We start from the raw sequence: 25967 nt of genomic DNA on the forward strand, positions 1-25967 counted from the left end.
TTTTAAAAAAATTAGTAAATTGCAATCTAAATTAAAATAATTATTTTAATAATAGGTTTAAATTATATATGTCTAAGTAAACATGCACACATACAGATATGTGTGTTTTTTTATAACGATAATATTTATTTATATTTACTAATTATTTAAAAATATACTTAATTTACTTTATAGTACTGTTACATTTTAATATAGTTAATGTTCACTATTTGTAAATATATATATGTTAAAAAACAACATTTTTATTATTGATATTAGTGTACAACAATATTTTTTTTAATTGTTTTGCCATTTGCATTACAAGTATAGGAAACTATATTTTTGCACTCTATATTTTTGACTCAATATTTATATACCATGATGTTTAGTGTTTCGATATTATGTCTGTGAACCCTCTATGCTACTTGATGTGTCAAAAATGTGACGGGATAAAACACACAACTCTACCAGAATTGCATTAACCACAGGAGTTTTCTTACTGCTATTTTAATCACCTCACATTTGCTGGGCACACAAAGATCTCAGCAGCAGGTGCTTAAGCCTTGAAAGATATTTTAAATACAGCCTTTTTGTAGCCAATTAAGTAAGCTAGAAATGATTAACTGTCACATATATCCCAATTGCCAACATCTTCACAACAGAGTTTGTTTAAAATAAATGCACAAGTTGTTTGCAGATTCTATATTTAAAGCGCCACCCCTTGTGACTCCACCCCTCTCTCCACTGCCTAACCGTGACCCCCAATTTATGGGTTCCTGTAATACATTTGTTTCCATTTCTAGCACTGCTCCCAAGCATTTATGGGATTCTGGTTTAATTTTAAGGATAATTGTAAATTGCTGCAGTGGCAATTAGGGATTTGTTCCAAACGATATACAAACTGTTGTAATTCAACTTCAAATGATCTTAAAAATCTTCCAGGTAGTAATGTTATTGGTATTGCTAGCCAATATTACCACCAGCAGAATGACATTGCCTCTGTTGGTAATCACGAAAGATGGCAAAAGAAAAACACAGGCAGAAGACAGAATTTAGAGCCGTTCAACATAGTGGCATTTGTTTACCAGAGAGGGTCAAATTTTACCCTGGCTTTGAACAAGTATCATAGGGCCTTAAAGTAGGCAAAGTGAACATCTGTGGACACTTTGGGTAGGCCAAATGTCATGATCTATGCAAAAAAAGTGTTCACATAATAAAATCCTAGATAAAGCAGTGTGCCCTGTTATTGTCATTATGCACTGTAGACTGTGCACAGACACCTATGCATAACATGTGCTAAAATTGTGTTCCAGTGATATTATTTTCCAGCCCCCAAATGAGAAAATTGACAACTCCCCAACTCACTACTATTCATAATTCTAAATTTTTTTTTTTTTTTAATCCACATCCTCGTTGTTTTCCGCAACTTGATAAAGAATTGTTTCTTCTCTATCCTTCAGCTTTCTCTGGGTCAAACAGTTCATTCACCCATTGATATCCACTGGAATAAATAACCCAGGTCTTAGAATGCAGGTCGTGGCATTGCAATGGCCCTGGCAATTCTTTCCTGCTGCTTCTAAGCCATGCTTCATGTTGAGCATGCTCCTTCTAACTAATCTTCACTTTATACCCAGCGAGAGCATTAATCATTGTTGTTGTCCCATGCGTTACTTTTCATGTCTGTTCACTGGGGTGCTGGTGATGTATTGAGAAGTGTAGAACATATTGTATTGCTGTAGGTGGGGATGAATTAAGGCCTAGCTTCATCTTACAAATGCCTTCCCATACACGACTTGTCATTCCCCTGTAAATACACTTCAGAATTGTGTTTGGCTTCTTTGTTGTCTTTGCGTGCCGTGTTCCTCTCCGCTGCAGACACCCTGTGGAACCAAGCAATGGATCTTTTCCGCAAGGTTGACAGCTTGGTGCTTGCAATTTTGAGCGGAGTCATTTGGGGATTTCTCTCACGTTTGAACACTGTTTTGTGGAGAACAATAATTGTATTTTATCCAGGCCTTGCAAAAATGTTAGGAAATACTGCAGAATTAAAATGTCGGCCACACTTCCAGCATCACTCATATATAAAGTCTGATTCCAAGTGGCCTATTAAATTGCAATCCCTGCACAAATATCTCTTTGTTCGGGGATCACAATTACAAGCAATGCAAAGCGCAATGTTTATTGCACCAGATATTTACTAGGTGTGATAAAGAATGCATCCTTCTAATTAAAGTCCAGCTGGTTGAACCTGCCGAAATTTAACTAGAAGCAAAGGTCCGTTATTTACCACGATATGTGGATTTTGGTGCAGTAAGCTTAAAAATCTGTATGTTAATCCCCCAAAACCCTGAATATGCACCAATTATCATATATGATAAATTCCGAAATCCCCTGTGTCACATATATATCAGATATGATCCCTCCCCCGGCAAGTAACATGTGTGACTCCTAAAGTTAACTACAATAATAGATGTTTATCTCAAAAAGGTAACTACAAAAATATATGCTTAGCCTAAAAACCTGAGTTTACATGAGATGCCCATGACTGGCCGGTATCATCTGCTAACATGTGTGCCTGAATGTCAACATTCTTGACGTTCCAGCAAGCCCTTTACCATCTTGCTACTCTTCCTGCTGTGGTTCCAAGGTGAGTATGAGCAACACTCCACCCACCCCTACCTGGTTCAGTCCAACTGCCTGGTCAACACCCTGTTCTGAAGCATACAGGGCTGTTCCAAAGCCACATAATGTGCTTCAGCAAATTAATGGGTGCTTTGTCACCACTGCACAGTACTACTGCGCCAGCTGTGTCCAATTTGACTCCCTAATTCAAAGTGCTTTAAATTAGCAATGAGCCTTTAGACGTTCTTTGCAGAAAAGATAATAAATCAATTATCTTTTATAGCAACAGAAGGTATGTGAAGGGTACATGGTTGAATCTGCATTATTCACCCAACTTACATCCCACTGTTCAGATAAAATATGATTGTAGGAACATTGCTAAAGTTTTTTTTTTTTTTTTTTTTAAGTTTAAAAGAATTTAATAGGCAGAGGAAAATGAGAATGCAATACAGAATATCAGGTAGGGAGGGAAGGGAGGAGGGGAAAGAGGTGGAAGGGGAAGGAAGGGGATTGCAGAATACAACATGTCAGAGAGAGTTTACAACAAAGTAAAATTTGTAAGAGAGAGTCTACAACAAAATAATAATCATGGGCATTTTAAAAGAAGCAAAGAAATTGCATCAATCATATCTAAACAACTAAGTACAGAAAAAGTAAAAACAAAACAGTATATTGAAAAATTATGGACACTAGAAGGGTATCATGGGGGTTTAGGAACTTCTTGTTGAGCAGGCGATGGACGAGAGGAACGAGCAACACAATTATCTAAATATAACGTAATGGGGTGCCATAAGTCTGCACGTTTAGTTGCTGAGTGAACAGAAGAAACAAAAGCATTATCAAGTCTATGATTGTGACAGACATTGTACCACCACGCTTTGAAAGAAATATTGGACGTACTTTTCCAATTAACAGTGATCTGCTGAAAGGCAATGGCAAATAGCAAATCAACAATACGAACATACATATCTACATTGTCCCAACTAGGGGATAAACTGCCCAAGAAAAGTTGAGTGAGAGAAAAGGGAATACAAGTGTGGAAAATAACATTAACTTGAGCCCACACCTGTAGCCAAAAATCATGCACATGCTTACAAAGAAATAGCATATGAGGTAATGTAGCATTAGGAGAGCCACATGACCAGCAGTTGTCTGAGGTACTGGGAAATCGCTTGTGTAGTGTAGAAGGAGTGTGAAGTAGTCTGTTGTAAATAAAAAATAAGGATTGTGTCAAGGAAGCTGCTCTAGAAGTTTTACGGATTTTTGTCCAAATTTTGTCCCATAGAGATACCGGCCAATTTATTCCGAGATCGATTTCCCACTGAGATTCAACCTTGGACTTAGGTCTGAGTAGCTCGTGCGCATGAAGGTGTTTATAAATAAGGGATGCTTTGGGAGTAGTACGCAAGATAGAGTGAAGTTGAGAAATGGGGGTGAACGGAGCAGGAGAGGGAGGAGAAACCAAGAGTCGCTCATAAACCTCCAAAACCGCAGCCCTGAGTAGAAGATACTTAGAGAAAAAGGATAAAGGCAAATCAAAGGAAGAACGGAGATCAGGAAAAGAGAGGAAGGTGGAGCCAGAGAAGAGCTGCGAGATCCAAATCAATCCTCGGCTTCTCCAAGATTTCCAATAAAAGGGCTTACGACCAATTAAAAGATATTTATTATGCCAGATGGTAGAAGAAAGGAAATCAGCGACAGTTTTAGGGGGACCGGGGGTAGCAGACAGTAAAAGCTTAAGGGTGTATTTATGAATAGAAGTAGGGAGCAATGAGGGTTTGCGGGAAAAAGCAAGATATTCTGCAAAAGAAAACGGAGAAAGGAGAGCGCGCTCAACCTTAATCCATAGAGGACAAGGAGAAGTGGGATCTTGCAGCCAGAGGGAAGCTTGACGTAATAAAAAGGCCTTCTGATAAGCAGGGAAGTCAGGGAAATTGACACCACCCTCAGAGGCGGGACGGATAAGTCTGGCAAGAGACATTCTGGGTTTTTTAGAGTTCCATAAAAGTGAAGATAGCGTTAAGTTGAACTTTTTAAAGAATTTCATTGGGATGGGTACAGGAATATTAGAAAGCGTATAAAGAATAATAGGAGAAATCATCATTTTAATAGTGTCAAGACGACCCCACCAGGACAGGTATAAGGGATGCCACCTTACAGTGAGATCAGCGATCTTTTGTGCGCATTTGGACATACATAAAGAGACAGTGTCCGAAACAGAGGGGGTGATATATAAACCCAGATACTTGATATGGGAAGGACACCAAGTAAACTGAGAGTCACTGAAATCTTGTTTGAAAGTAAATTTGGTCAGGGGAAGGATCTCACATTTGTCATGGTTAAGTTTATACCCAGAAATAGAGGAGTAATTTCGGACTTCATTCAGAAAAGCAGGAATAGATTCTGCAGGGTTAGAGAGAAAGAGTAAAATATCATCCGCATAAGCAGCAAGTTTAATGTGAGAATCTGCAATTTGAAAACCACAAATAGCAGGATTCTGACGCAATTTGGACAGAAACGGCTCCAAAGCAAGGTTGAAGAGAAAGGGGGACAAAGGGCAGCCCTGGCGAACGCCTCGACCTAAATCAAAATAAGAGGAGATTTGACCATTCGCAAAGACAGCAGCTCTGGGATGAGAATATAACAGGGAAACTAAGGAGATAAATCTAGGGCCAAAACCAAACCAAGTAAGGGAGTGAAAGAGATAGCGCCATTCGACCCGATCAAACGCCTTTTCGGCGTCAAGGGCAATCGCTGCAAGTGAGTGTTGACAACGGGAGGACTTTGACAGGATGTTGAATAAAAGTCTGGTGTTGTCCGTAATATGTCGGCCCTTGACAAACCCAGATTGTTCTTCGCCTAGAAGATCGGGGAGAAGGTGATCCAATCGGATCGCTAGCGCTTTAGCGAAAAGTTTGTAGTCAATATTGACTAAGGATATGGGCCTGTAGTTTTTGCAGTATTTTACATCTTTCCCAGGCTTAGGTATTAGGCAAATGTGGGCATCCGAAAACGTCCCCGAGGAGGCGCCGTGATCAATAAAAGTATGAAGAAGGGAATGAAGCCGTGGAATCAATAACTTAGAGAAATGGAGGTAAAATTCGACGGTAAAACCGTCAGGGCCAGGAGCCTTATTGGGTTTGAGATGTTGCAATGCAGTGAATAATTCCTTTTGTGTGACGTCAGATTCTAAAGAGGAAAGATCAGGGGGGAAATTAGGTGGTGTGTGAATGGTGGAGAAAAAATTAGCAAGGGAGCTGGGAGAGGATTGAGTTTCAGATGTATATAAAGTCTTATAAAAGCGTGAGAATTCAGCAAGAATATCAACATCCGTGTGTTTCAAGGTGTCATCAGAGTCATATACAGATTCAATATTTAACTTATTATGTTTGATCTTCAAGTAATTAGCTAGGAGCTTCCCTGCTTTGTTCCTTCCCCCATAGAATTTAGCAGTAGACTTCAACAAGTACAGGGAGGCGTCCTCCGTGGACTTCTCATTGAATTTCATTTTTGCAGCAACAAGGGCATTCAAGCTGTCAGCAGAGTGAGAGGTAAAGTAGGCATGTTCCAATTTCTTGATGTCAGAAAGGAGCTGTTTGGTGAACCTACGCGCAGTCTTGCGTTTATCTGCAACGTAACGAATAATAAAGTCACGTGCAGCTGCTTTAAAAGCATCCCAGATAATGTGGTCGGGGAGGTCATCGTCTGTATTAATCAGAAAATATTCGTCAAAAAAAGAGGTAAAAGTGGTTGTAAACTTGGGATCGGCGAGGAGGGAATTATTAAATCGCCATCTTCTAGGGACAGCAATTTTAGGGAGTATGTCAACACTTGTAAGAACAGGGGCATGATCGGAAAGTAGTATTGGGCCTATCTCAGAGTATAGAAGTGATTGAGCGAGGTTGTGTCAGACAAAGATGTAGTCAAGTCGTGACTGGGAATGGTGACAGGGAGAATAAAAGGTGTACTCCCGTAGCTTTGGATTACAAAGGCGCCAGGAGTCTACTAGCTTATACTGCGAAATAGCATGGCTAAACAACTTGTGAGGTCTGTTGGGAATGTGGGGGGCCATGGACGCCCTATCGACAAAGGGATCAAGAGGTTGATTACAATCCCCCGCCAGAATAAAATAGTGGTCCACAAATTTGGTTAAAAGTGGAGAGAAATCAGCCCAAAAAGAACGTTCACCCGTGGTTGGGCCATAGACATTGAGCAGAGTAATTGGAACACCTCTAAGTGACAGCTTGGCATAAACCCATCGACCAGAAGCATCCGATTCGTGGGTAAGGATCTGAAAGGGGAGAGATTTGCGACATAGGATTGCCACACCATTTCGCTTGCCATCACCCTGTGAATAGAATAGTTCACCCACCCATCCACGTTTAAGCTTAACAGACTCTACATCAGTTACATGCGTTTCTTGGAGGAATGCAATATCAACATTCAATTTGGCTAGGTGTGATAAAATCCGTTGACGCTTAATCGGAGAATTGATACCCTTCACATTCCATGACAATATATTTAATGACATAACAGTAGCTTATTTTCAAAAAAGATGAAAAACAGAACCAATTAAAGGAAAACCCATGAAAAGGAGAGAAGACAAAAAGAAAGAAGAAAAACCAGTAAAGACATGCTGAAATAAAGGATCAGAGACAGATAATCGACAGTGTGAACAATAGCAAAGAAGAAAGAATAAAAGGCAACAGTATCAAAATTAGCCCAAAAAGCCAGGAATGAGAAGGAAGTTGAGAGAGAAGCGTGCCTAGAAGAACAAGAGATGCAACTCTTACAAACGCGAAAGATGTCAATCAGAGATAAGAGAATAAGATTTAAACATGTGAGCAAAGATAGGAACAAGGAAAGAGGAAAGAGGGAGGAAGGAAAAAAGAAACAGGAACAGAGGAGGGATAGAGCATATAAGTGAGAAACAAACACGTGAGGAAAGGAGGAAAGAGAGAAAAAATAGACGTGGAAAAAGGAGGAAATATACGAAATAAGGAAGAGGAAAAGAGGATACATAGATGTCGGGAAGATAGAAAAAAGACAAGATGATGCTAAGGTCCAAGAAAATAGAAAATGAAATCCAGAGAAATCGGTAAGTAAGTGTGAATGAGGGAGAGGAAAGAAAAATCGAAAAATGTAATGAAAACGAATGAAAATAGACCGAGGGAGCCAATAAGCGATGAAGATAAAGAAGGAAAGAGTGAAGAGTAAGGAAAAGGATCGCATAAAGAGTGCTGATACCAATACATCTGAAAGTATGAGAAAAGGAATCAAAGTAAGGGAAACTAAAACAAGAACAAACGTGACATAAAAAGAATGAGGAATACTCACAGGGGGTGGTTGAGGAAAGGTATGATCAGGAACAGGAACAGACAAGGGTACACGTGGATGCAGGGAGAGGGAGGTAGGGCCAACTGGAGAAGGCAGGACACTCAGGGTCAGGGGAACGTCCAACCAGAGATACGGGACGGAACGCATAACATAAATCTGTGGGAGAAAAAGGAGAACAGGGTTAAATGTCAACAAATAATAAGGGCATGAGATAAAGAATGAATAGGAGATACTACTATGAAAAACAAGCCCTCAACAAGAGAATAAACATAATGAATCAACGGGATTAGAGAAATTAAAACAACAAGTATAAAAAACTGGAGCATTAATATAAGAATTCAGGGAAAAGTCATGTTGGAAGAGAAGAGGAAGGATCAGAAAGTTCCATATCAGCCTGGCCGCAGGAATTCAGGTAACTTCGGAGTCGTTCAGGCTGTTCATAGGTCTTAGTCTTATTATTGTGGGTGACTTTGAATAAGCAAGGATGAAAAAGGCCATATCTGGCGCCAATGGAACGAAGGTCAGGTCGCATGTCTAAGAAGGCCTTACGGCGATTTGCAGTTGCTTTGGCATAATCCTGCGCGAAAAACAAGTTGGAGCCCGACCAGGTGATGCGAGGAGAGGCTCTAGCCGCAGATAGAACTTTCAGCAGATCAGTGTATTCCAAAAAATACATTATAACACCTCTGGGCTTCATTGACGAGGAAAGAGAGGAGGGAGCCCGTCCAAGCCTGTGCGCTCGCTGGATATTGAGAGGGTTATCGTCAGGTAAATGCAGAATCTTCGGAAGAAAAGACTTGAAAAAAGTGATGGGATCGTTTCCCTCGCAGCCCTCCACAAGGCCATAAAGGCGAAGATTGTTGCGCCTATTTCGGTTTTCCAATTCTTCCACCTGCTTCTGAAGGGAAGAAATTTGCGCATGCATAAATGTGACCTTGGCTGCAGAATCCTGAAGAGAAGAGACGTTACGCTCCACCGATGACACTCGTTCATCCATCCGGGTCCAGTTGTCCGTGAGAACCTGCAACTTAGCGTTGGTCTCTTCCATGAAGGGGCGCAAGGCCCGTATCTCCTCAAGGATTAGTTCCATCGAAATGGCCGCAGAGGACTTGGGAGGCGAAGGTGGGTCTTTTTTTAAGCGCTTAGGTGTCGTCTTAACTGAGGGCTGTGAGGAGGAATCTATATTCAGCGACATCTCGTTACTGGGAGAGAGCTGAGAAGCTTCCAGATGAGCCAGTTCCGTAAAAAGCTTAGAGTTTTTGATGTAATTGCGTTTCTGGGTCTTGCCGGAGTTTTCGGCCATAGATGCGACAGCAAAATGTAGGTAAAGACCACCAAACTGAGTGTAAAGGCAAATATAGAGCAAGGTCCAAAGCACACAAAGTATGAAAAAAAGCAGCAGGGAGATTTGATGTGAAGAGGTGCCAATCCAAATAAGCAGTTCTGTCAAAGAGCCAGGAAACGCAGATAGAGAGCACAAAATGGCCGCCAGATATGAGGAGAATAAAAAGGAAAGAAAATTGAGTCCAAAAGACAGTTGTGTCAAAAATTAATTAAAATAGTCACCCATCAATGTTAATTCACTCCATGTGGTTTGCTCGGGGTGTTGAAGGCATGCTCCGTTGAGTGCACAGTAGACGAGCTGCTGAAGGAAGCCACTCGCGATAAAAAACAAAATGGCGGTCGCGGCCGATGTAGAGCCGCGACCGGGAGTAAAAAGCCGGTAAAATGCGGTGCAAGTGTGTTCCAACGATGAAAAGGGTCTCAAAGTAGTCCAGAGACCTTCCGACGAAGCAGGCTCCCCTTCATGACTCGCAACATGTGTGCGAACCGCCCGTGATCTCCGGTACGGACGGAGCCCTCACGCCGACGCCGCCATCTCCTCGGGCGCCTAGCCACGCCCCCCGGAACATTGCTAAAGTTGCAAAGCTGCTTGTTGATGAAACCAACTCTAGAGCTTTAGGGGATGCATAATTTATGAACATTAGAAAAGGGCATGTCTGTAGAACCTGTTTTCCAAGGGCAAAGAATCCATATACTATCAACACCAGGAGTTTCCCACTCACATCTCTGTATCTCAAAGCCTTTATTTGATAAATGTATGAAATGCCATCTTTGCTGGGCCCTGAGCCACTAAGTAGCTTAAAGAAATGCTATTTCAGTTAAACCAACACTACACATTTATTAATAAATTGACACCCATGTGCACCTAGGAAATTCAAAATCAACTCCAGACACTTGGGGGTCTATTATAATGTCGGGCGGATCGCCACCGCCCGCATGGGGGTGGCGATCCGCTTGACATCATCCCCCGCCTGCCTCCCATTTCCCCCCTGCCATATTATGATGGCGGGGAGTACCACAGCGGACGGGAAGACTGTCCGCCACTTTTCCGCCCGGTCGACGAGTCGACCGGGCGGAAAAAGGTTGAATATGGTGGCGGTGTCTGCTTGACACCGCCATCCATAATACGATGTCAGCGGGAAGCAGCCATTCCGTGGCGGCGTTGCCGTCACGGAAAGGCATGTGGATTCCTCATTTGGGGGCCCGTTGCGGACCCCCAGGATGTTGAGAGGGTGGGGGGCACATGGGGGGTACCTATGGTATCCCCCTGCATTTGCATGGATGACGTGGCAGGCACCGCACAGTGCCTGCCACGTTGTGCATGCAAATGCACAAATGCCTGTTTTGTATTGCGGCAGATGCTGCAGACAGCATCGCCCGCTGCAATGCAAAAAATGCAGAATGCGCCCGCCAGTGTTTCGGGCGCAACCATAATTGCACATACGGGACTGCCACACACATAGCGGGCGGTCCCATTTCCTGGGGCAATGGCGGGCGGACAAAGTCCCCTTGGTTCTCTTTTGTTAGAGCTCATCAGAGCATAGGTTGCTTTCTGGTGTAGCAGCCAAATAGTGACATCACAACTCAAAACTAATATCTTGTTACAGAATGTTACCAGTACAGTGTCATTTCATTATTAATTATGATTAGTATGTTACAGCTAGAACATAAGACAATTGTAGACAAGAAGCTATACAAGGATTACTGGTTTGCAGTGTTAACACAACTGTACATCGTAAGGATATTGCAAATTACTGAAGAGTTCTGTGTCCATATAGGGGCAAAAGGTTGAGTTATATTTATTATTTATGGAATGCCCTTCTCTCAGGCATTCACAAGACTCATCTAGGCCCACTGAGAGCAACACTTCATGCTGCAGCATGCTTCGTTTTAGGTCTAAAGAAACTTGACCATATTTTCCCTGCCCTGCTAACCTTCAATTAGCTCCATATTGAAGAGTGGGCCCAATTCAAAATCGCTTGCATTACTCACAGAGCGCTGCACTCCTCCTCACCCTCCTATCTAAAAGAGAAGCTGAAAATCTCCACAGCAAAAATATTTAAACTTTGCACATGACCAAATAAAGTGTTCTAATTTGTTTTGATCCTATTAAAATATTTTTTTCACCTCAGAATTACAAATATGTGTCTCCTTAACTAGTGAAATATATCGGAAATGTTTGAACAGTTCAATTAGCTCTTTCAGTTCTGTGTAAAAATCCTGACATCTTACAGCCTTTCATTTTACATGCTTTGCACAGCACGATTGTCACACAGTTCACTTTATATAATCCTCTATCTTCAGTCACACAAAGAAAAATAAATGTAGGTAGACAAACTGACTTGTGACCTCTGTCTCTTAAAGTGGAGTAAATGTGACAAGTTAACAAGATTTAAAGACATCAGGGCAGATTTACAAGAACTGACGCATCCATTAGCAGAGATGCATCTGTTAATTTGCGTCACGTAATAAAACCCTTGGGCCACCATGGATGCGTCACATTTACAATGCGGCGCACAGATTGACAGATGCATGATGCATCCATTGGCGTGAAGGCATCGGGCCGCAAGCACAACCCAACTCCAGTAATGCTTCAGAATGCCTATTTCTATTATGCTGCGTCATTCCTTACTCCTGCTTCAAGCAGGTGTAAGGTTTTAACGCAGTGGCGTCGTAAAAGTGACGCAGTGAAATCTTGTAGATTTCAGTGAGTCACTTTTACGAGGCTTCTAGCATCGGAACGCCCACCCTGCATACATTATACCTGAGGCAGGTATAATGTGACGCAGGGTTTTACAACATGACGCATCTCCATAGATGCATCACGTTGTAAATGTGTTGCAACGTGGCGCATTGTTTATGATGCGGCTGTGTCACAAAAGTGACGCAACAGTGGCGTAAAAGTGTTGCAAGGGGTTTGTAAATCTGCCCAATTTGTTTTTGCTCTTTCAATTTGTGAGCAAGCAGAACACCTGTTGTCAGCTGCCAGAATGAGTGAGTAGTCCCTAAAAATAGCTCAGCTTGATTACATCTTGGTTGCCATTGCGAGTGGGTGAGTGGATTTTTCGAGCCCTGGGATACTAGGCAGTGCTTAATTTGAGTTGGTGGTTGCTAGTGGGGGATACCAGCGCTCATTTTTGGGGACTGGCACTTGTTTTTCCTGATCAGACACTTTCTAAGAGCAAGAGAAAGAAAAACACACAGAGGGTGAAGAAGGAGGGAGAAAGGCGGAAAAACTGTCACAAAAGGAGAAAGCAAGAATCTGCAAGAGTGAGATAAAGAGGAAGGGCGTGCCTGGTAGTGGATTAAAGAGGCTTGGTTGTGAACAGAAGACAAAGCAGTAGTAGTATTCAGGCTACTGACATTTAATAGCACTGGGTGCAGGCTTGCTTCTGAGCAGAGCTTTAGGGATCGACACGCTGGTAAAAGGAGAAGGAAACAGTGAGCCAACTTTTTAGCCTGACTATGGTTTTGAACAGTTGGCTTTTCTTCAGAGGTAAAATAGGAGCCAGAGCTTATTGATGTTTTCTCTTGTGATTACTTTTTTGAAGAGGATGTGCTTCTGTCTATGAGTGCCTCTACACTCTTTGGGATTGAAAGTCTGTTGATTATTAATTAAACATTGGTACTGGGAAGCATCCTACGCCAGGGTTATTGAAAAATCATAAAACACGTGTCTATCAAGGAAATCCTTATTATAATATTAATTAACACATCTACCTTTTAAAAAAGTTGATGGCGTTTTATACTGATTCCTACTTTGTCACAGCCAAAATTATATTCCGAATATTGCAACCACCCAAGTCCAAATCTAATTGAACATGCAAAACTATGTTTTAATTTTGAAAATCATTAAAAATGCAACAAAATAGTTGTTACGCAATTTTGTGTTAGGATTATCTCTTTCTTGGCAGCTTGAAAACGAGTGCTGGAGCCCGAACAATGCTCTGCAAGCAGACTTAAAAAAGGGCTGTTTCATTAATTAGGAAATCTATTTTCATCTGCACTCCTCCTGCTTTGTATATTTCTTCCCAGCTATTCATTCTACCCCGTGAATGAAATCCACATTTTTAAGCGGTACCACAACAAACAATGGTGTTGTGCTGTGGCACACGGGGTGCCCCATTCCCCGAGGCTCGAGTCTATCGGCAGGTGCATTACCATGATCCCCGACATGCACCTAGGGACATGACTGAACCAGGTACCTTCATCTCTTGGATGACTTCTGAGGGATGGGTGGCTAAGTCAGCTTGTCACAGCAAATATAAGGAGTTCATATTTCCTATGTGGGCAGGGTCGGACTGGTCTATAGGGCAATCAGGCATTGTCTGACGGGCTAGTCTGGAAGGTCAGTGTGTGGGCTGTTTTTTGTCTGTTTGTGGGCAGGTTTTATGGTCTGCTGGACTGGTTTTTACTGCTGATTATGTTGATATTAAAACAAACATTGCCAGTACCAAGGTCAAATCCATGTAATCTTCCATACCTTGCAAAACATTTATACAGTGTATCTTTGCACGTTCAAAATTGCCTCAAAATGCAGACATGGGCCACTTCTTTAGCTATCTAATTCACTAAGAGGGGTCACTTTTATTTTGGTACCTGGGCTTTTTTTCTGTTCCAGTTCGACCCCATGTGTGGTCCATGATTGTGGATATGAAGAATAAAAGTGGACTCTGAATTGCAAAATTAAAAACAGTAAATAGCATTTAGTAGTTCATTACAAAAAGCTGTTATAATCATTTTTATGTAAGTTAGATTAAAAATGTTGTTATTTAAAATGTGTGCAAAAATGCAGAGATGCTATCTTTTCTGTAATGACCCAAAGCACAGAAAATAAACATGTTACCTAAACATCTCCTTTCTGGTTATCTATGCTGATTTAAGAAAAACACTTGGGGCCTAATTAATAGTACGTCTGTCCCAAGACCGCTGTATCCACAGTGGTAGTCCAATCACCGCAACCTCAGCAGTCCGACCGCCCTGATTAAGAGTTGGACGGTTGGACTGCTACCAGCCTAACACAAGACTGCCAGGATCCTGGATGTTGATGGAGCGGCGGTGGGGAAAGCGGTGGTCTGTGGTGGTGGTGCCGATGCCGGCACTGCTGTGCAGATTACGACCTGCCTTTCTGAGAAGCTTTTCATGGTGGGAACCCTGCCATGAACAGGTTGGTGGGAAGGCAGGGAAAGGTGTCCCAAACAGGCCCCCGGGCGTTTTAGCCCACGGGGTGTGTGCATGGGGGTACATGTTGTGCCCCCCTCTGCTTGCACTGTTGTGTGTGCACTGGTGCTATGCACGACATAGTGCATGGCACCCAGTGCATGGCACACGGTCCACCGATGTGCAAGCGGCACTGCCACAGCGCCAGCATGTGCTTCAGGCTCTCTATGAGCCAAAGCATGCAGCCACCATTGCATAGCCGACATAATACTGCTAGCCTGGCGGTGTTGACGTAATATGAGAGATCTGGATGCCACCGATTTGTCTGGCAGCATCCCAACCGCCACAATGGTGGTCCGGCAGTAGGACGCATATCTCCAAATCGGGCCTTTAGTGTTTTCATTGTTTAAACTGCAGCTTTAATTATGCCCTGTAATTTGTTTTTCATCTTGGCTGCTGATAGTAGATATCATGATGTCACATCTCAACTTTAATAAATTATAACAGTGGAGATGCAACATCATTTGCTTGTTACCACTCTTCTCCTAGTCAGTCCCATTGTGCTCATCACAATAGAGATACCTATTCTGCCTTATGGTTTATGTATTATGGTCATATTAGTAAAGAAATAATGTGATCTACAATGAACCTTTACAACCTGCACCATATGGTAGGATAAACATGAAGTATATCCATCACACCTCTGTGCATGTATTGTGCTTATGTTCAGTTTTGTAGATGTTAGATGTTTAGATTATGTATGTATAGCTATTTACAATTTCTACTGTAGCTAGGGAAGATATGGGACCTGGTTAAATGCTAGGTGATGAAAAAAAATCTTTCAGTTTCTGGAGGAAGTGCTAAATCCAAAGAGGGAATCCACCTGAGGAGTTTCCTTTGCACCAAATTAATATGGTGGAGGGATTGAGGAAAGTTATTTTCTAGATTTATTACGTCCTCCAAAACCAAAGGATTTGCCATTATGATATAAAACTAAAGCAGAGCCACGGTTGTATATCAGAATATCATAAACAGGAATATCTTCTGACATAAATATTTTGTCAGATGATAACTTGCCTGTCTCTGACCCTCACTTTACAACACATCTCTGAGTTAGGATTTACAAGGCCACTCCCTACCCTGCACTCTTAACAAAAACAATAACTCCTTAGCAGTCACCCTCTCCCTCTTTTCTTTTCAATACTATCACAGCCTGCTTCCTTTCATCACCCTGCATCTCACTTTCCTACACCCACTCTATCCCCCATTCTGTCATCTTATTCTCAAACTCTTCCGTCATCACAGATTAATGGCTCTCGAAAGATGGTGGCTGTCCTGGGCCACTCTCCATCCTATGTGCCCACTTCTTCAAATCAACACAAGCAGATGCTTTCAACCATCCATTTTGCATCCCCTGCTGATGACATAACTAACTTCTGCTCTTTCTCGCCCACCACAAAAGATTGTTCTTACTCCTTCTCTGATAATGCCCTACAGTGGAATGCATTTTAACCCATAGTTCTCTCTCCACATCCACCCTCTCAAAGTTCTACTTTCTTCCATCCCTCCAAAGAATTCCTCCAACTATGTTCCAAAGTCGCTCCTTGGTCCCCATTATGCCACCCCTACACTCTGTCTGGATTTTACTAAAATATTTTTAACTGACTCATCAACTAAATCCTCTAATTCAGAAAATAGAAAGATACAGCTTCTGCCTTCCCAGTTGAGTCCCTCTCAGACTTATTCACCTCAACTCCTCCTTCGAATCACAAACTTGACACTAATCTCAAATTAGCATAGACCAAACGTTAACTCCTTCAGCCTCCATAATCACAAAACCGACCATTAAGCTGGCATGATGGCCATACATTATCTCTCTCTCACAATGGCTAATCTTAATTTGACTTTATACTCCTCCAGTCAAACACCCTCTCTTCACTCAGCTAATCACCAGGCCATACTTACTATGCTTAGAGACAACCAGGAACCTCATTGTCCCCTCGGATACCACTCTACTGAGGGTATACTTAAACTTCTTGAAGCTTGCTGCTGCCTCTACTCCTTCCTTAGTTACCTCTGGCATCAACTCAATTGAGTCCCCTCCATGGCAATGTATCAACTTCCACTATTAAACAAGGAGTATGTGCCTGCAAAAGGGTGTTAACCATAGTAATCTCATCAGATTCCATTAGGTCGAATGTTGACGCTGACCTGGGAAATGATTTCTTATTCTCTCCACTGCTTACTTCATAGCTGCAGACTTACAACAAAACATAGCTGAAAATTTGCTGATGCTCTTATCCACCAAAAATGAGATGTTCTTACAGAGACTTGGCTCAAGGAAATGTCTCGTAATATCATTGACCTGCTTCTCCATGACTTCTTTATTCTTCATTGTGACTGAAAAAGTAGGCCACATGGAGTAGTAGCTGTAATTTTTAGAATTAAAGTCCTATCTAGGGCAATTGCCAAAGTTTCCTTTGCATCTGTCAAGTATTTAATGGTTAATATCAAATAGCTTCAAATCCCATTGTTGAGGCCCAGTTTCATTTTTCATCCTCCAGGCAAAAACTTTAATTTTACTGTAGAGTGTGTTTAGTACATTACTAATCAAGTTATCCTCTCTGACTTACGTTTAGGGGATTTCTATCTCCACTCGGGGCACTCAAATAACAGTACAGCAAATATGTTCTCCTCTTACATCTCTGCTAATCACTTCAATCAGAGCTGCCTCACGCCTACCCATACCAAAGGTTCAACGCTTTATTTATTTTATCTCAGATTAAATAATACCTGAAGATCCAATTCTCTGAGAAGGAGCAAACAATTTCCTAATCCCATTTTCACTAGTTTCAACTCACATCAAGACCTATAGTCGGATGAAAGAAGACCGAAAATGACTAACATGCTCCTACAAACCTTCATTTTAACAACCTCGTGATGCTTGGTTCCAATTGCCTGCCCCATCAGTCCTCATGATGACAAATACACCCCTACTTCCAGACTCAACAAATCCAAGTGTGAACTTTTTGATGAACATCTCTGCTTGAGAGTAAAAGGAAAATACATAAACCTTCTGCTCCATCATTAACCAAAAACTTCTTTGATGAGAGGACATCTCTCTGAGCTTAAGAGAATCAATTTAGGCGAACATTCTTATTAAGCCATATCACATAATTGCAACTTTGTCCAGCTAAAAATCTTACTGTGGGGCACGGGAAGAATAAGAATGAACTGAATGAAGGTGGTTGTTGGTTGCGCCACATATGGGTTTGCCCTATATTTATGGGTCAATATGCACCTTCACACAAAAATCAAAGCAAGGATGCATTTCCCACTAAAGAATTGTGCAAAATGCAGAAGCCAGCATTTCACTTAACAACATATATTTTTTAGGCACTTTTTGTAAATTTCCATCAAGGAAATTACGCACAATTTGGCCATGCTAATCTCATCAAGAATTGCTCAAAACAACTATTTGAAGTAGTGAGAATGGCAGTCCAGCCCGCTCCCTTAAGTGTAATGACCTTGCTGTCAAATTTGAAGAGTTTGCCTCCTTCTGTGAACAGAAAGTACAATGTGTGGAACAAGTATTGTCACTCCTTTCAGATTTCAGCAAATGTAAATCCAAAGTCAGCTACATTGTGTTTGGTTACGTCTCCGAAGATGATCATAGAGAAATGATGTGGGCTGACACAGTTAGTCAGAGGACCCACCCATTCGGCTGGCCATACGCTCGATGGGGTTTTCTCTAACGACACTCGGTTGGTCACTGAACTGCCTTTTCCCCTCTCATGGTCCGACCATTATGCGATTCCCTTGGTCTTAACGACCTCCTTGCCCAGCAATAGGGGTAATAAGCCTAGTAAGTTTGAACGAAGACGTAATTCAAAAAAGCTAACTAATAATTTACTCGCTCCCAAACTTGCAGGGCTATTGATTACCCCTGGGGAGGATGTAACATCGGCAGTGGAGAGGTTGGAGAACGGTGTCACAATAGCCCTTGACGAACTTGCACCGGCCACCTTGTGCTATTCTGCCAGAAGAACTCCCTCGGCCCCCTGGTTCTCTGAATCACTAAGACTGCTTAGGCAGGGATTACGGAGACAGGAACGTCGTTGGCGGTCTAGTGGGTACTCGTGTGAGAGGGACAGACATAAAACTCTCTTGAGGACTTATAAGAAGGAGGTAATAAAAACCAAACAAGAATATTTCACCTCTCTTACCGCCTCACTTTCCTCACCCAAAGATCTCTTCAAAATCGTGGACACGCTCATCTCATTAAAGATGCCAGATCCTGTGGTAAGCTCACAACAGTTGTGTAATGATATTGCACAATTTTTCAACACCAAGATTGTGGATATTCATTCAGCATTGGAGCTACAAAGGGTGACTCTATCCATTTCCACAGATTGTTCCTTGTCATCTTTATCTGAGGAGGTGTCCTCTGGAAGTCTGTCCAGTTTTCCATCTCTCTCCCTACTGGATCTTGAAGTCCTCCTGGCTAAGGTTAGGTCGGGTTCCCCCTTAGACCCCTGCCCCCTTAAACTTTTTAAACAGTGCAAAGACTGTCTTCTTCCACCCTTATTGGGTGTGATGAATGGGGCAATGAAGGAAGGGACCTTCCCCCCTCAGTGGAAGAAAGCGGTGGTCAAGCCTCTTTTAAAAAAATCCACTCTTGACCCGGGTGTGCTTAAAAACTTTCGCCCCATCTCGTTGCTCCCAGCTCCTGCCAAGATGCTGGAAATCCACCTAAATAAGCATCTTGTTGACTTTTTGGAAGCCCATGATAGGTTGGACCATTCGCAGCACGGTTTTAGGAGAGAACACAGTACCGAATCTGCCCTTACCATCGTGCTTGACACCATTCGCACCAGGGTTGATAAGGGACTGACCACTCTCCTCATCCTTTTGGATCTCTCGGCTGCCTTTGATACCCTGTCTCCCTCAGTATTAACATCAAGGCTGAGAGAGATAGGGATCAAGGGTACGGCACTTAGTCTGCTGGTATCCTTCCTGAATCAGAGGGAACAGAGAGTAAAGCTGGGGGAGTTCTTGTCTCCATCCCTTCCTGTGCTTTTGTGGGGTCCCTCAGGGGTCGGCATTAAGTCCGACCCTTTTTAACATCTATGTTACCCCACTGGCCAGGCTTATTAGATCTTTCGGGATGGAGGTAATTTCTTATGCTGACGATACACAGATTCTGCTGTCTTTTACCCAACCTACTATCCTGGCAGCCTCCAATTTTAAAAACTGTATGAAGGCAGTCGCTCAATGGATGGTTTGTAATTCATTGAAACTCAATGGGGAAAAGACAGAGATTCTGGTGTTCGGGGGAAAGGAGGATCTTTGGTCGGCTGATTGGTGGCCTTCCACTATGGGGGTGTGCCCCATACCGACGACTCTGGCTAAAAACCTAGGTGTTTTGATCGATCCCCTCTTGAGGATGGATCAACAGGTAAAGAGGACCATCTCCACCTGTTGGGGCCTTATAAACATCCTACGGAGGATCAGGCACTATTTGTCTTTCCAGGCCAGGAAACAAATTGTCCTGGCACTGATAGGTTCCAGACTTGACTATTGTAATGCTCTTTATTTAGGCATCAATAGTGGCCTGGTGACCCGTCTTCAAATGGTGCAGAATGCTGCCGCTAGACTGGTCTTGGACCTGCCCAAACGGGCCTCAGCTCATACGGCAAGAAGGACCTTACACTGGCTCCCAATTGAGGCCAGGATATCCTTCAAGTCCCTGACTCTGATTTACAGAGCCCTGGCAACTAATCGGTCCGGTGGCGTGAAGGATCTGCTGGTCCCCTACACACCCCCTAGAACTCTCCGGTCGTCCAATAAGCTCTTGCTTCTAGTGCCCAGGATACGTAAAGCTAAGTGGGGAGGTAGAGCCTTTTCAACTCTTGCTCCTAGGCAGTGGAACTCCTTGCCCTTGGAGATAAGATCTCTTCCCTCGGCGCTGGCTTTTAGGAAGGCCCTTAAGACATGGCTTTTCGCCAAGGCCTATGCTTAGATATGATCTGCCTTACTATTGAATTGTTTTTGGTTAGGCGCCTTGATGCCTTCGGGCTAAGTAGCGCGTTTATAAGTTTCCTTTCATTCATTCATTCATCACCAAGGTCAATTTCTCAAACCACTTAATTGACCGAGGACCAGGGAGCCTTTCCGAAGAACTGGCGTAGCAGCTTTTGTCTCAGTAGACAGAGCAAGCAAACCCTTTTCTTCCAGTAGCGGCTCGTGGAGGGAATGCTGTGGGGCGGGGCGGGGCAGGAGCAGGGTGGGGGTAATAAACTACGGAATACGGCCAAACGGAGGTAAGTAAACAAATAAATAAATAAAACAAATTTCATTGCACGTTCTGCATCACATTTGGCAATGCAGCGCGCAATGAAATTCGTTTTATTTATTTCTTTGTTTACTTTCCTCAGTTCGTCCGTATTCCGTAGTTTACTACCTCCCACCCTGCTCCTTCCCCGCCCCACCGCCCCGCAGCACTCCCTCCACGAGCCGTTACTGTTCTCTTCTGCAATGTATGTTCATTGATCGCCTGAAAATCGGCCAGTGTATAAAAAACAATGGTTCACTCTTGGGAGAAGAAAAGAGAATGATTTTACAGATAACAATGAATTGTGCAATTAGACAACAAATAGTTGCAGATATAATTTGCAGAAGGTAAGCCCCCAATAAAAAACACAGCAGTGAGTTAATTAAAGACCAGACATCTGGACATATTATTTCCAATAATAGTATATCATTGTTAATCGAGAAATAAAATATTGCGACTTCTCATGGGCTATAATTTAGATGGCACAGTGCTATTTGTGATGATTGAGGTGGGAATAATTATTGTATATAGAAAAAGGGAAAGATCTATGACAAACAAAAGGCTGCGTTGATCAAACAATATTGCCTATGATTTGATTATTCAGTGTGACCCGAAAGGCAGCTATGAATATAATATGTATTATAGAATGATGCAGTCCATATTGTAAAAATAATTTGTCGACATTTTGACCCAAACTAGTTTGTATAACTAGAGCAGTCATCCGCACGTGGTCAGAAGATAATTGAAAAAAAGCAACTCCAAGAGAAAACAGGAAAAAGCAGTAGCTGGTTATCCAGTTTTAGGCGGGCCTGTACCCACAACAACCTCCAAGACTGAAGTGTGATAGAACAAGGACTGAGTATTCTGCAACTGGACAATGGATACAAACATATTGATTTTGCATTCTGTTTCACTTCTTTGAAGTGTGCCACAAATGTTATATGTAAACCGAACAGACCTGCCAAACAGGCTTTTACACTTTAATTAAAAAAATATCCTACTGTGATTAGGGGCTGTCTGGCTGGGCAGACAAAAGAAGAGCCCTGCTTAAGTGTCTGCTAACATTTGGGGGAGGCCTCTTTGAAGTGTCCCCTAGGTGTCATATGATATGCCCCTGCTGATCTGTCAAGCAGGATATGACATTCAGGCAGAAATTGACACTTCAAGGCCAAAAAGGATTTTCTCAGCCCGCCCTACATATTCTATCATGTCCAGATGGGTCATTTATGTCCATTCAGGCCAGCCTATTGTTTGCATCTGGGAGCAAGTTTACACCTTATTCACGCCTATTTAAATACTAATTACTGGCTGGCAGAAATGGAAGAGCAAAATGTAGATTTAGCTTACAGGGACTTCAGGTAGCACAAAGGTAGCTTTTTAAAAGTTATCTTTCCAGGTTAGCAGGAGTAAAGTGCACAGAGTTCTACAGCCAGCACGAATAGGGTTCAATAAAAAAGGAAATAAAATCTGGGGTGACCTCTCAGAAAAGGCAAATTTCCTACAAGTACCGTGCCTACTTGGGCACATTTATAACTACATTTTTTGTGGGGTATTTGCCAGTTCATCCCTGAATCTGATCTCAAGACCAGAGGGCAATCCCTAGTATTGTCAAGAACTTATTACAGTAACTTCCGACTTCTTGGTACTTTAAAAATACAACTCACCTACCTGAAAGTGACACTTCATGCCACAGCATTTCTTCTGTCTGGTACTAAGAGTTTTCATCCTATTGCACAAGTACTTTTAACTTTTGATTGGCTTTCCAAGAAACAAGAGCTGACTGCAAGACAGTGCATATCACTCACAGGGTTCTACATACCCCAAGCCTCGGTTACCTTGCATCAAAACTGAAAGGTCCAGTAGTTCCTGACCCTGCATATCTCTGAAAAAAGTATTCTAGAACCTCCAGCTTTCAAAATTGTATGCAGAATGGTGCAATTCTACAGAAGGAATGCGACAAGAGTCTGAAGCTCCCTTACCCAAGTTCCAAGGCCTACTAAATCCCTGTCACTTTCAGGTGTGAGCTGAACATCTCCTCTTTCATATATACCTGTTGCTTTTTCCCACTCAACTTTGCTGTTCGATAACTTTATATCTAGTTCCATTCTTTCTTTATTTTGCACCTCTTGCTCTTAGCCAATCGCTCCATTCCCATGCCTCCCTCTTGGATTTCTCTTGCGTTTCGTTCTCACCCTATACACTCCCTATGTTTTATCTTCTTCCATTTAGTAGACCAATTCTGACAGTCTATATTCTTCTGCTTATCACAACAGTTTGGCCTCCCTAAATAGTGTCCTTGAATCTTCACCGACACTCTCCCCCACCTGCTTCCTTTAGTATTGTACTGTTTACTGATATGTATAATTTCCAATTGCATGCACTGATTGTGACATTACTCTCTACTGTATCAATTGTGTTCTTGATTTTGCTGATGTTAATGAATTGTACTACTTCCTCTTCCTCGTGACATGCCTTGAGGCCAAGTGCGATTATATGAAACTGCATGAATAAATAAATAAATAAATTGCATCCTAAATGTTCTTTACAATAATATCATCAAATTGCAAGTAGATTTTCCATTATAAGCTTCAATTGGAGACATTTTATTGTAAACGATATATAGATCACAATATTTGTGTCAGGCACTTTTCTGACAATGATATTCTGGCACCATGCCAGGCAAATAGTGTGCGACACAATAGCAGACACCTTTCCTACAGAGTTGTTTAATCTGATTAAGAAAGTGGGACTGATTATCCAATGGTGGATTGCTCTTTTCTTGCTGCACCTTGAAAGAATAAAATTCCATTGCTGGCTTCACTACTCTAATGGCTTTTTCCTTTCCAACAGGAGGAGAGGTTCCGTACACTACCCTCGCAACAAGAATGATGATGGGAGCATGGTGGCTCTTTGCCTTAATAGTAATTTCTTCCTACACTGCAAACCTTGCAGCTTTTCTCACGATCAGCCGCATTGAGAACTCTATCCAGTAAGTAGAATAAGATCATGAAATATATTACTGATGTAAGTGTTTATATGATACCCTTGTAGACCACAGTAGTGGGCTGTTCTGTTCATTTAAGAGCCTGCTTCAGCATTATGGACCTGAGCTGAAGGTGAGGGCCTATAGCAAGGGAGGGCAGTGGGATTATATGATTTTGCGGCTGATGTCCAGAAATACCGAGTGCACTACGAAATGCCCCCAAGGGGGCGTACTCACATATTCAGAATTACCAACAGCAAGTTTTCAAAACATTTGCGAACAAAATGTTATCAAAACACACTAATAGAAATAAACTTCAAGAGGATAAATGAAGTCTTCTGCCTTTATTCTTGGTGAACGCAGATAGCTTCTCGTTTAAAATCAACAGAACGTTACTTGTAGTCAGAAGTATTACATTCTTTAAACTCCAAAAATCAACAGAAAATCCCAATGCATTTCGGGCTGTAGATTGATATCTCTTTGAAACTTTGGTTTTGAGGCAAGCAATTTATTTCACTTATTTTTTTGCTACAGATATTTTGGTTGGGAATTCGTTTGACGCTTACGACAGGTGTTGGGAATTCATTCTTAACGTTACGATAGGCTGCTTGTTGGTAAGAGGACCTTGTTGTTCATTGATACGTATAGTTTTGGTCATCGGCCATTATTGATATAGTGCTTTTCGGATTACAGACAATTAAAGACGAGGACAGTCTTGTTACAACCACATAAATTGCGTACAGATTGACTCAACGCATTTGTACTTGAATCCACGTACTTCAGTAATCTAAAGGTACGCTTCTCAGTCACTGGAGATTAGTATTAGAACGTATTTGTTAAATATACACGGGTGTTGATCTTTATGAATTTTCAGTTTTCTTTCGGTTGTGGGCCTTAACTCGTAGCTTTTCAAGGTGGATTCTGTCTTTGTCTGCTAATTAAATATCATATAATTCATAAACCCCTGACTTCTTTTGTGTCCACAACTTGTAAAGCATTTCATTGTAGTTATTTTTTTTTATGTGTGTAAATCATACATGATTATAGTTTATACTTGTAGACCCCCTGACGAAGGGCTCATTCTACAGCCCGAAATGCATTGGGATTTTCTGTTGATTTTTGGAGTTTAAAGAATGTAATACTGCTGACTAAAAGCAACGTTCTGTTGATTTTAAGCGAGAAGCTATCTGCATTCACCAAGAATAAAGGCAGAAGACTTCATTTATCCTCTTGAAGTTTATTTCTATTAGTGTGTTTCATTTAATTTTGATACACTGTACAAAGGACTGTGCCTGAATTTGATAACATTTTGTTCGCAAATGTGTTGAAAACTTGCTGTTGGTTATTCTGAATATGTGAGTACGCCCCCTTGGGGGCATTTCGTAGTGCACTCGGTATTTCTGGACATCAGTCTAGAATTTCTAATTCTTTTGTTTAAGTCAGGTGGCTGGCAGTGCCACTTAACCTGGTGCACACATCATTGATTATTGTTATTTAATATTGTGAGAATTTTTTTTAAATTGATTAAACTGTTTAAACGAGTGCATACCTAGCTGATCTATTTCTATAATAATTAACAATGAAGGCATTTTTGGGGGGGCTGAACCCTCTCAGAACCCCAAAGCCTTTGATTCACAGCGCTTGCTTTGAAGGTTTAATAATTACAGCTCAATGCAGGGCCACAGCTGGAAACAGTTGAACATGCACAGCAATGTCTGTGAAAGAAGGCTGTATTCAGCCCACGGCAGGCTTTAGCACCGGTGGCGCCCGGTGCGACAATCATTTTTGGGGCCCCCCTCCCCTCACCTAGATGTACCTCCTCCTCGGATTCCCCCACTATTGCCCCTCATCTCACCATAGCCCCTCTCTAACATACATTTCATTTGTTTTAAAGCACTGGTTAAGGCGGCTGGCTTTACTAATAAGTATGTATATCTATCCAAACAAACCATTTTAACCTTTTTTATCAACATTTGGAATAGAGAATGAAAGACTGGGGACAAAAGCCATAACGTCCTAACCTATTTGATGCAGTTTGCATGAGCTCTTAGATGACAGTTCCTATCAGTCACTGTTCTATATTAGGGTTGTATCTTATGAGCTGAGGTAAACAAAGGATCTCTGTGACAAAAGCAATAACCCACTCAGCTGTCTACATAAAATACAGAGCTGTGATCTGAACGTTATGCGTTCTTTGCAGAAGGCATC

General features: G+C 41.9%; 1 protein-coding gene across 1 annotated transcript in view; it reads left to right on the top strand.

Moving 5' to 3' along the window:
* GRID2 (glutamate ionotropic receptor delta type subunit 2) overlaps nucleotides 1-25967 on the top strand; it is a 2613212-nt gene that overhangs the window by 2187524 nt on the left and 399721 nt on the right. Inside the window, exon 12 of the mRNA XM_085641143.1 lies at nucleotides 23627-23765. Coding sequence (XP_085497269.1) covers nucleotides 23627-23765 — 139 coding nt within the window. The remainder of the gene's footprint in view (nucleotides 1-23626; nucleotides 23766-25967) is intronic.

Source organism: Triturus cristatus, chromosome 2_2, assembly GCF_964204655.1.
Source record: "Triturus cristatus chromosome 2_2, aTriCri1.1, whole genome shotgun sequence".
Lineage (NCBI taxonomy): Eukaryota > Metazoa > Chordata > Amphibia > Caudata > Salamandridae > Triturus > Triturus cristatus.